The sequence below is a fragment of the Spea bombifrons genome, chromosome 1 (assembly GCF_027358695.1).
Source record: "Spea bombifrons isolate aSpeBom1 chromosome 1, aSpeBom1.2.pri, whole genome shotgun sequence".
NCBI classification, from domain to species: Eukaryota; Metazoa; Chordata; class Amphibia; order Anura; family Pelobatidae; genus Spea; species Spea bombifrons.
In genome coordinates, this window is record NC_071087.1 from 51,046,576 (window position 1) to 51,058,897 (window position 12,322).

The 12,322-nt window shown below is 39.9% G+C and overlaps 1 protein-coding gene across 2 annotated transcripts in view; it reads right to left on the reverse strand.

The window, feature by feature from the left end:
* Nucleotides 1–1,315: 1,315 nt before the first annotated feature.
* The window catches only part of SMARCAD1 (SWI/SNF-related, matrix-associated actin-dependent regulator of chromatin, subfamily a, containing DEAD/H box 1), a 42,879-nt gene continuing 31,872 nt past the window's right edge, over nt 1,316–12,322 (reverse strand). For both annotated transcript variants that reach the window (XM_053461588.1, XM_053461587.1), the window contains 7 exons: nt 12,090–12,207; nt 11,453–11,574; nt 10,363–10,551; nt 9,409–9,527; nt 9,001–9,183; nt 2,540–2,649; nt 1,316–1,897 (listed from right to left, as the gene is read on the reverse strand). In XM_053461588.1, coding sequence (XP_053317563.1) covers nt 1,836–1,897; nt 2,540–2,649; nt 9,001–9,183; nt 9,409–9,527; nt 10,363–10,551; nt 11,453–11,574; nt 12,090–12,207 — 903 coding nt within the window. In that variant the 3' untranslated portion in view covers nt 1,316–1,835. The remainder of the gene's footprint in view (nt 1,898–2,539; nt 2,650–9,000; nt 9,184–9,408; nt 9,528–10,362; nt 10,552–11,452; nt 11,575–12,089; nt 12,208–12,322) is intronic.

The following is a 12,322-nucleotide window of genomic DNA, read 5'->3' on the forward strand; positions in this document are numbered from 1 at the left end:
CCAGAATTTTTTCAAAGTCTGCAGTAGTATTCTTTTGTGTGTATTTTTCCCCCACACACCTATGTTACGTATGAATTTACAGCTCCTGGTATATGCCGCTGTCACACGACACCCCAATATGTGTTCAGCAACATCTTCTGATACCCCACATGCATGGGTTTGTCATTTTTTGGGGGAACTAAAAGGCCACATTTGGTACGTGTGCATTTTTTTTAAATTGGAAATTAGATGTGTGGCCATCCTTCCCCCCGTGTTAATTGGGACATTGTTGAACCCGGCCAATTCAATTTACCCCATCAAATCATACATTTTTTAAAAGTATGCCCATGGGCATTTAACATGCCAGTATTAACTCTTTCCATGCGAGAATTGTTTTACGCTAATGTGCTAATTTTAGGACTTGCTCACAAATTTTTTATATATATATTTTATTTTTTTTGCCTTTTTAAAAAAATGTTTTAAAATGTTTTCTCAACTTGAAGGTTCCCCTGATAGTGACATCAGTGGGAAATTATTTTTACATTTTACTGTTTTTTTTACTATTTTTTTCTAATTATTATTAATTTTATTTTTTATTTTTACTAATCACACTGTGATTAGAAAGCTGGGCTCCATTGACTTGCATGGTTGAATGCAGTACCTGTATTCAACCTGCAAGTGGAGCCAGAGTTCTCTAGAGGGTCTGGAGACCGTCTAGCGAACTTTTTCATCTTCATTATTTTTTTTTCCCGGGCCGCCACCATCTTGCTGATGGCGAAGATCACCGGCAGCTGCGGCTGTGACCGCTCTCCGGAGCGGTCACAGTCCATCCAAAGGTAAGTGTTTGGTGTCGCTGGATGCCTCCTGATCGAGGCATTCCAGCGACACCATTTAAGTTTAGGAGGTGATCGTTGATCGCCTCCTAAACTCTTTTAAAACGGGCGTCCAGCGCCATACAATGTATGGCGGTTGTTGACGCCCTGGGGAGGGGCCAGTCATGGCCCCTGGCGCCGATCGTGGCGTTGCTGAATGCCTCGAGGTCGAGGCATTACAGCAACGCCGTTTGGGTGCAGAAAGCGAACGTAGATCGCTTTCTGCACCCGTTTAAAGACGTGCCGGTTCTGGCACGTCATTTGTCGTAAACGACTTGTTTTTCCGTGCCGTGCCAGAACCGGCAATTGTCATTAAGGGGTTAAACATATCTACCTTTGTGGTCAATAAACACATGTAACTATTGCCTCACATGGAAGGACCTGACAGGGTACATTGTGTAGCATCCACCCCCGGTTTTTAGATTTAATAAAGTAAACCTTAATCTAAAATGATGTAAGTAATATTTTATTTTTCCAAAAAAAAAAAAAAAAAAGCATGAAACTTGCATGTTAAATAATAAACTGGGTGCTGTAAATTGTGCCCTTTGACCGAGTCAAGATAGGAGTGCTTTTTAGAAACATACAACATATGAACAACTTGACATAAAAGTAACATAAAAAAAGGCACATGTAAATATATACACACGCACAATACCCATTTGAATACAGCAGATAGAATTAGAGGTAGAAAATATTACAGTACAAAAATACTGACTATCTAAAGCACTAGTCAACGGGTGGTAAACAAGTCCCAAAAGTTCTTAAGAACCTATATGAGAAATTGGTTTTTCAGCTGCCACAAGCTGTTCAGTTGGATATTTTGCACCATTAGGCGATCGTAGGTTACTAATGGTCAGAAATTCATAGTAGAAAGTAAAACTTTATAACGGAGGAAAAACAAATGTACAAATCTTTCACAATTTCAGAGTTAGTATAAAATTGGTTTCGTTTCAGCAAGTAGCAACTCAAAAACGTTCTTCTTTGTTAAAGACCCAATGATGCTTTTAGTAACGTTGCCATGTCAAGTGGAATGGTTCCTTCATCACCTAGAATGGAAAAAAAAATATTTTACATTGACTACCATTACAATACAAATCTTTTTAAACACACATATATATATATATATATATATATATATATATATATATATATATATATACACATTTACATACATACATACATATACACACACACTTGCAAGGTAAGAATATATTTTTTTAATATTAAAATTGTAAGAAGTACACTTCTTAAAAGCAAAAATGTACGTTGTAAGTTAAACTAGGCCTACCCACATGTTGAGTGTAAAAAGTAAAGTAAAAAAGAAATCCAACACATTCCTATCCACAATACACCAGAAAGTTTGCAAATAAGGTAATAATGCCTAAAGGCAGAGAGTTCTGAGGCACCTTGGAAAATTCTGTGTGGCTGTAGAGGTGAGGTCTCTGAACCACAATGTTTAGAGCAATCATCCTGATTATTACATTACATTACAATTTAGCACGTAATGCTACACGGTGACGAAGACAATCGAGTTCTGAATAATCATTAGGTTTAATGATTTCTTCCCGAGATCGCAGGTTATTCTTGAACAAACATGCATCTCTTCCAATGGCGTTGCATTCAGCAAAACAGATGTACCTTGAAACCCTTCCGTTTTAGACAGCGTTCCATAGGGCATGCAAACATACCTGTATCTGCAGTCGTCATATCTTGCTCTAGTCTTAATTTTTGCTGGCTGATCTTCAGCATAGACTCTTCAATTGTTCCTTTGCCTATTAACCTTATAACAGTTACCTCCCTATTAAAAACAAAGCAAAATAAATATTAAATGAAAAAGCCAGCAAATATTGCACCTGTGTTAGGTCAGGTTGAATAAGCAAAGTCTCTAATACTTGCTATCATAGGGCCCAAAATATATATTTAAGTCCCCTACCAAAGTATAGTTTTTATCATAATCCTGACATATTGTGGACAAATCTTCACAATAGCAAGAGGGTACCCAGCATTTAATGCGTATACAACGAAGCATAAATAAGGGGGGAAAAAGTAGAGAATCTCAATGAGATGTTAATCGGTTTGCAAAGAGCTGGAGGCCAATGAAGCAAAGTTTCCTACTAATCCCAGAAATGCCACTTTGAAGCTGTCTCAAACTCAACACTTTAAAGACTGTTTCATCGATTTACAAGTAGCTTATTACCGTATATTCCGGCGTATAAGACGACTTTTTAACCCCAAAAAATCTTCTTAAAAGTGGGGGGTCGTCTTATACGCCGGGTACTTACCAAGCCGGAGGTTCCCACGAAGCCACCAATCTCTCTAATCACTACGCGCCGGCTATTGATGCCAAGCGCAGGGATGACGTCATGTCCCGGCGCCCGGCATCAATAGCCGGCGCCTAGTGATTAGAGAGCAGGGAAGCCGAGGTCTCAAGTGCCAGACCTTGGGCTCCCACAACTGGATGGAAGAAAGAAGACAGAAGATAAGGTAAGAGATGGGGAGAAAGGGACAAAGGGGGGAGAAATATTATATATATATATATATATATATATATATATATACATATACACATATACACATATACACACACACACACTGGTGTGTGTGTATATATATATATACTGGTGTGTACACACACACACACACTGGTGTGTATATATATATATATATATATATATATATATATATATATATATATATATATATATATATATATATACTGGTGTGTGTGTATATATACATACGTGTGTGTGTATATATATATATATATATATATATACATATACATGTGTGTGTAAAGGCAGGGGTGTGTGGTGAGGGCAGTGTATAAATGTGTATGTATGGACAGGCATATGTGTAGATATATATATAGATATTTATATTATATGTGTGTGTGTGTGTGTGTGTAAGGGCAGTGCATGTATGTATATGTCAGCAAATCACCGGTAAGGTACATCGCTTGCCGTGATTGGCTGGTTGTTGTACGCTGGGTAGAGGGGTAGTCTTATACGGCGAGTATAGTCCAAACTCTATATTTGGACTGTAAAAGTTGGGGGTAGTCTTATACGCCGGAATATACGGTATTTAAGCTTTCCTAATGCCTGGTAATGCTACAGAAAGTTAGATTCACCAAAACTCTTCTGCTGTGGTTGATGCTAGAGAGTTTGCTGAACCTTTCATGAGTGTGTTTTATAGGGCTGCAACTAATGATTATTTTCATAATCGATTAGTTGGCCGATTATTTAACCCCTTCAGGACCGGGATTTTGATACTAACGTGTCGCTAAAGGACCGGAGCCGTTTTTGTGTTTTTGCCATGTCTTTCTTGAACTGTAATTTCTCTCTTATTAATTGGTGCACCCACACAAATCATATATTGTTTTTTTTAGGACAAGTAGGGCTTTCATTTGAAACCATATTAAGCTGGGTAGTACATTGTTTTGTTTGAAATAAACTGGAAAAAGTGGTGAAAAAATGAAAAAAACGCATTTTTTTACAGTTTTGTATACATACAAATTGTACACACATTGAACCAATGGGAAAAAATTATCCCAAATATATTCATTGAGTTGTCCTGATTTGGAAACCACCCAACATGGCCAGGATTTTCATCTATTTTGACCAGTATAGGGCAAATATTGCTAGGCATGCATCGTGTTTTTGAAATGTAATTTTTTGCAAATTTGGCATGGTAGTCTAATAACTGCAATAGTTGTCACAGATACTGATTATCCCCCCAAAATTATATGTTTATGAAAAGTAGATAAGTCAAGGTGTACAACTAGGGTCATTTTGACACTTTTCAAACAGGGATTTTATCGCCAGTTGCTGCCAAATTTTGAGGTATTTTTATATTTTTTTGGGTTTTTTTGCATATGTTGCAATGTTGCTTTAGATTTTATATTATATTTTGTATAGAATTTGTGCAACTGCAGAAAAAAACACCAAATTGTGTTCACCAACATCCCCCGGTTCCAACAAGGCCTCACATGCATGGTTCATGCATTTTTTGAGGAAGCTATGAGGGCAAAACTGGAACATGCGCATTTTCGTTTTCACATTTGGAATTTTCAGAAATTGGTTTGCTGAGCCCATATCCCATTTGGGACATTTTGGAAGCCCCCCGCTGTAAATTACCCCATAAAAGTATATATTTATGAACAGTAGACAAGTCAAGGTGTTCAACTAGGGTAGTTTTGACAGTTTTCAGCTAGCCATTTCTTCACTCGTTTCTGCCAAACTTCACAGGGAAATTATTTTATTGCGTTTTTAACGCATACATTTCAATGTTGCACTGAATTTCTTGCACACCATAAGTGCAACAGTGGAAGAAAACACCACATTTTGTTCACCAAGATCCCCTGATTCCAACAAGACCTCACATGCATGGTTCATGCATTTTTTGAGGAAGCTATGAGGGCAAAACTGGAACATGTGCATCTACATTTTTTTAAATATTTTTTTTATCAGATTGCTTGTAAGTGACAGGTTTAGGCCGCTGACATCAATCAGGGAGACCGATCAATAATCAGCGACTTAAAATGTCACCGACAAGTGATCAGGTAATAATTATGATTATTTCATTTATTAATAATTTGTGTTTTTTCATAATTACCCTAGATGACCCCTCTCTCTTTGTAGAGCAGGGTCATCCGTGGGCTGCCATAATGATCCGATCACTCCTATTGGCCAGGAGCGATCTGATCAGCCCAGCATTTGACCTGGAAGCACCCTGGACTTTCAGGTCAGTGCTGGTATTTTTTTTATTATTATTTTTATTATTTTTTTATTATTTTTTTTATTTATTATTTTATTAGTATTTTTTTTAAAAAAATTATTTTTTAATTTTTTTTTTTTTAACTCTTTCAATGCTGATGCTCCATTGAAGCACAGCATTGATTGATATTTAGTCCCCACAAGCTTGTGGGGACTAATATTAACCCCTGCAATGCTGCGATGGGGGTCATAAACAATCGCAGCATTGAAGGGGTTAATTGAGGAAGAGGGGGGGTAGGGGTTAACTATGGGGGGTGGGGGGGCTGGTCTCCACACTAATGTGGAGACCAAAGAGCCCTGTCTCCCTGTCCCTGAAGCTGCCTCTGGCAGCTGGGACACAATCTCCAGTGGACTGGAGATTGTGGGAGAGGAGTCTCTCTGATCAGCCCTACAGGGCTGATCAGAGGACTTCTGGGGGTTCGTTTTTGCTGCTGGAGGTCTGCCTGGGCTTCCAGGCAGACCACCAGTAGCAGAACCCCCAAAAAAAACGGGAATTAACCCCTTCAATGCCGCGATCGCGGCATTGAATGCAGCGATCGCGGCATTGAAGGGGTTAACGCTGCACTGATGCTCTCATGGAGCGATCAGGCAGCAGGGGGGTGTTGGATCAGGCCCCCACACTTGTGTGGGGACCCATTCAACACCCCCACCCCTTCCCTGAAGCTGCCTGTGGCAGCTGAAACAGCGATTGCAGATTTTTCTGCAATCGCTGTTTCTGCCTAGAGAATCACTCCGTGGGAGTGATCGTAGGCTTGGGGGAGGGCTTAGACAGGCTGTGCTGTCTGCCCAGGACTCCTGGGCAGACGGCAGCAGCAGCGCCCCCGCGATCACCGCGATTGTGGTGATGTGGGGGCGTTTTTTGGAGGAGACGTACCTGGTACGTCCCGGTCTACCGGTGACTGTTAACCAGGAAGTACCAGGTACGTCCCGGTACGGAAGGGGTTAATAAAAAATAATTTAATAAAGTAACGTAGGATGTTAAAAACAAATGGCAGAATAAAAAAAAACATTGATAAAAATGCATTTCTTGTTTTTATTTCCCAACCTGCCCCCCACATGCACATTTGCCCAGGCTTCCCACACTGCCTCCCAGACATGCACACTGCCCTCCCAGACACGCCACACCGCCCTCCCCACATATGCCTTATATACCCCAGTATGCCTTATACCCCCGATATGTCACTCCGTCCTCCCCAGGTATGCCGTATACCCCCCCCCCCAATATGCCATAATGCACTAATAGATTTGCAGACTCGTTCACAGACAATACTTTTATAAATAAATACAGGGTTAATCTTCACTGCAACCCAGGATTTAGATTCCCCTTAGTTTGCCCCCCTTTACCTCTAACTGCACCTTAAGTTAGCCTTATTAAATTAATTAAATTAACCATGAAGAGAAGACCCCATCAACTACAACTGTCCCTAAATTAACCCTGAAGACCCCATCAAACACAACTGGCCCTAAATTAACCCTGAAGACCCCATCAACCACAACTGCCCCTAAATTAACCCTGAAGACCCCATCAAACACAACTGGCCCTAAATTAACCCTGAAGACCCCATCAACCACAACTGCCCCTAAATTAACCCTGAAGACCCCAACCACAACAGCCCCTAAATTAACCCTGAAGACCCCATCAACCACAACTGCCCCTAAATTAACCCATTAACCACAACTGCCCCTAAATTAACCCTAAACACCCCATTAACTATAACCGCCCCTAAATTAACCCTAAACACCCCATCAACTACAAGTGTCCCTTATTTAACCCTGAAGACCCCATCAACCACAACTGCCCCTAAATTAACCCTGAAGACCCCATCAAACACAACTGGCCCTAAATTAACCCTGAAGACCCCATCAACCACAACTGCCCCTAAATTAACCCTGAAGACCACAACAGCCCCTAAATTAACCCTGAAGACCCCATCAACCACAACTGCCCCTAAATTAACCCTAAACACCCCATTAACTATAACCGCCCCTAAATTAACCCTAAACACCCCATCAACTACAACTGTCCCTTATTTAACCCTGAAGACCCCATCAACCACAACTGCCCCTAAATTAACCCTGAAGACCCCATCAAACACAACTGGCCCTAAATTAACCCTGAAGACCCCATCAACCACAACTGCCCCTAAATTAACCCTGAAGACCCCAACCACAACAGCCCCTAAATTTACCCTGAAGACCCCAACCACAACAGCCCCTAAATTTACCCTGAAGACCCCATCAACCACAACTGCCCCTAAATTAACCCATTAACCACAACTGCCCCTAAATTAACCCTAAACACCCCATTAACTATAACCACCCCTAAATTAACCCTAAACACCCCATCAACTACAACTGTCCCTTATTTAACCCTGAAGACCCCATCAACCACAACTGCCCATAAATTCACCCTGAAGACCCCATCAACCACAACTGCCCCTAAATTAACCCTAAAGACCCCGTTAACTATAACTGCCCCTAAATTAACCCTAAGCACCCCATCAACCACAACTGTCTCTAAATTAACCCTGAAGACCCCATCAACCACAACTGTCCCTAAATTAACCCTAAACACCCCATCAACTACAACTGTCCCTAATTTAACCCTGAAGACCCCATCAACCACAACTGCCCCTAAATTCACCCTGAAGACCCCATCAACCACAACTGTCCCTAAATTAACCCTGAAGACCCCATCAACCACAACTGCCCCTAAATTCACCCTGAAGACCCCATCAACCACAACTGCCCCTAAATTCACCCTGAAGACCCCCATCAACCACAACTTCCCCTAAATTAACCCTAGACACCCCATTAACTATAACCGCCCCTAAATTAACCCCCACCTCCCCTAACTTTCAGCAGCCCAAATATTAATTTTATACTCACATTTAGATGAGTGTCACAGCCATGTGGACACTACAGGAAATGGGCAGAGCCAATCGACTATTGGTCCAGCCCCCTTTTCCTCCCTGCAGTCACTGCCGATTGTCCCGCCCCTTTCTTTCTCCGGCAGTGACTGCAGGGAGGGACTGCTAAGTAGGAACTGTTGCTGTGAGTCACAAACCGATTATAAAACGAGGTGTTTTTCAGAGCATTTGCTCTGAAAAAACCCTAATTTTATAATCGATAAAAATAGATTCAACTAATCGATAATGAAATTGATTGGCAACAATTTTCATTATCGATTAACGATTTTATCGATTAGATGTTGCAGCCCTATTGTTTTAACAACATTCTTAAATTTGAGTGTAACTACACAGAAATGTTGCAAACATCGGAATTCTGTAATAATGTAAACCAGAGATCAGTGTTAATCTTTTTTCTTGGACAAAGCTTCCAATTGGTATATAAATGGGTGTAGCAAAAGTCCTTACTTGGTCTGTCCAACCCTGTGGCATCGGTCTTCCGCCTGCTTGTCATTGTATGGGTTGCAGTCTATGTCGTGAAGGATGACAACATTTGCAGACGTGAGGTTGATTCCGAGGCCACCAGCTTTAGTTGAGAGGAGAAATACAAATATATCCATATCCGTATTATATTCATCTATAAGATTTATCCTGTAGAAAGAGAAGACGACTGTCACTGTCAAGGTGGTAAGATTTGATTTATGCAAATACTTTAAGACAGCAAATGCTGGAAAGTACAAACTTCTAGTCCAAATAAGTGTTTGGGAAATATATTGGGAATAAGAGAAGGTCTAAAGTGAAGAATTTGAGAAGTCCAGGGAAAATGCTCGTTAGCATATTTGTAGAGTAGCGTTTTATGATTCATTAGGTACCAACCTTTCAGATATTTGTGTTTTGCCATCGAGTCTGACATATCTATGCTGGTGATGCTTCAGGAATACTTCTAAAATGTCCAACATCATGGTGAACTGACTGAACAGTACAACTCGGTCACCCTGTGATACAAATTGAGAAGAAACAATGCAACATGTTACAGCATCAAAGGATTTGCTTTCAATTATAAACAATCCTAGTATGAAATGGTTAGTAAAAGCCAAATTATTGAGTTGTACTCGACCAATATAGATTATTGTTGGTGGCGACCATATTTTAGGAAACCATGTTCTCAAAGGATCACGTTCCTTTTATCACTTAGCTCTTGTTAGATGCAGAGCAATACTTGATCCAGGCAGTGGATAAGACATACAAGCTTGCACAAGAACAAGAGCTCATAACATGAAACTAAGAGGTTTATGATTACATACATATCACTATACATTATAAAGGGCCAACCCTAGTAAGCTTCCCCTGCAAGAACTTGGGTGGCTTTGTATAATGCATAGTTCTATCGCCATCATCTTAAGAAATTCATCTCACCGTGGCCATTTTAGAAAGGAAGTTCTATCTTATCGAGTGTGGTTGATAAATGGAACAGCTTTCCAACATAAGTGGTAGAGGTTACTACAGCAAGAAAATTAGACTGATTAAGGTCTTTACATGAGGATAAATGGGCAAACTAAATGGGCTGAATAATACGTATTTACATTCTATACAGAACCCATAAAAAGTTCTCAAAAAAGGCTTTATTTGTATTGTATATGGCCCAAAACCCAGTAAATGCAATCCAAATGGTGCTACTGTTTACGGTACTTAGAGGAAATTGGAAATAGATATGAGTTAAATAGCTATACAATGTCATAACAGAATGAACTTTTTCCTTAACACTCAAACAGATCAACAGCCTGACATCCTTCTCATGCGGCGTCGCTGAACATTACACTGTTCACACACCTTTTTCTTCTTCTCAGACAAAAGACGACTTAACGCATCAAATTTTCCAGAATCTAAGAGCAATTCCTTTTCAAGTCGAAAATCAGTGAGGCTCGTAAACTCCCCACAAAGTCTGTGAAGCTCAAAATCTGTCATAACTTCCATGTCTTCAAAGATGAGCTCAGGGTTGGCATCGCGGTGCGTGGGCTCCTAAACAGAGGGAGAAGACAAAGTGCTTAAAAGAAGCTGACGTTCTTCTATCGTTTAATTCAAAGGCTTATAGAAGACAATTCTACATATCTCAAAGACCATCCAATTAGATCATCACTGATTAAAGGAGCAATTAATGCAAATGCGTGCTGTTTTAAGTTTTTTATTAATGTATTTCACAATACAATCAGGCGTGCCATTTTATAGCCAGGGGTGGAAAACAGATACTGAAAGACCTTAAGAAAAGCAATTTCTGTACATTCTCAATATGGCATACATTTGCATAATCACGTGATGATAAAAAACATTCACATAAAGTAAAGCACACAAATCTTTGCCTGCTTGATTTGAAGGGGTCTGCCAATAACCATTTACCATAGTATTTAAACCTGATAAAAGTAACGTGCAACATACAGTTTGTTACGTGTCCTTCAGTACTATTCACTAGCAGCACTTCCAGAACTACAGCAACTCCCCCAGGGCTAACCTGATAAAATGTTTCCTGGGGCCGTGTCCCTGTGAAACCCTGAATGCTTAATGCCAAGTAAGTGATGCCCTTGACATTGTGCTAAAGTTCTGCCCTCAACTGAATTTTTGGTTTTATGGTTTAATGAGAGTGTGGAAAGGGCCAACATGTTAATGTGTAGGAAATGAAGATCAAAGGTCTAGCGCTCGATAAAACAAATACTCTAACTGCAAATATCTTTTGTTTGTTTGTTTGGCAGGCAGAGTACAAGAATTGCTGACATAAAGCCATTTTCTTATGGCTTGCTATAAGTTTATCAAATGTGAAAGCTAAAAGCCAGAACTACGACGATTCACCAAACATAAATCCATAAGATACAAAAGCACTGTTATGGCAGACATACATAACCAGTCGATTGTAACGGCAAGTATTTACCTTAAGCATAAGCTTGGACATGGCCCTCAGTTTCTCCGCTGTGTAATACTGCCGGTGTAGTAATGGGTGGTTGGCCATTTTTCTTAAGTGCATCATTACATTGCATAATTCAGATTTTTTCTCTGAAATAAAGAAAATCCTTTACGTCGTCAGAAGATTAAAAATTTGTGTGCGACTTGCCAATGAATTTCAGATTTGCTTATTCTGCAAAATGTAATCAGATTCAATAAACAAAAGAAAAACGAGTACTATTAACTTAACAGCTCAGACAAGAGAGACCTCCCATGATAAGCATGAAAATAACAAAACCTGACTGCGCTTCTTACCCTAATAAAGTTGGCAACAAATATATAAACATAATTAAATGAGAGGTTTTGGACCTCTCATTTAATTATGTTTATATATTTGTTGCCAACTTTATTAGGGTAAGAAGCGCAGACAGTTTTTGTTTCTTGTATACATTGTACAGCCAACACACTGTTTCTTGCAGCATGCTTACACCTGTTTGGTAGGCCTCGTATTACACATTTGTATTAATTGAGCCTGTGACTAGCTTAGCGCACCAACATTTTTTCTTTTCCCTGTAAGCATGAAAATAGCCAGCTGCCATTAAATGAACCGATTTCCCGTATCTTACCCGTTCCTTCTATTGACCTCTTCAATTTATTCAGCAGCTCATTATACAGTTGCTGCTGTTTCTTGGACATTGGGCAGGATTTTATGTGGTCTTGCTTAGGCGGCAGCTGCTTAAGGACCTGTTAAAAAAATGATCAGGAAAAAAAACAATGGCTGTTAATTTAAAGAATACACTGGCCACTTATTGCTTATACACACTCGCGTGTCTGTGTGCAAAGAAATCCGAATGATCTG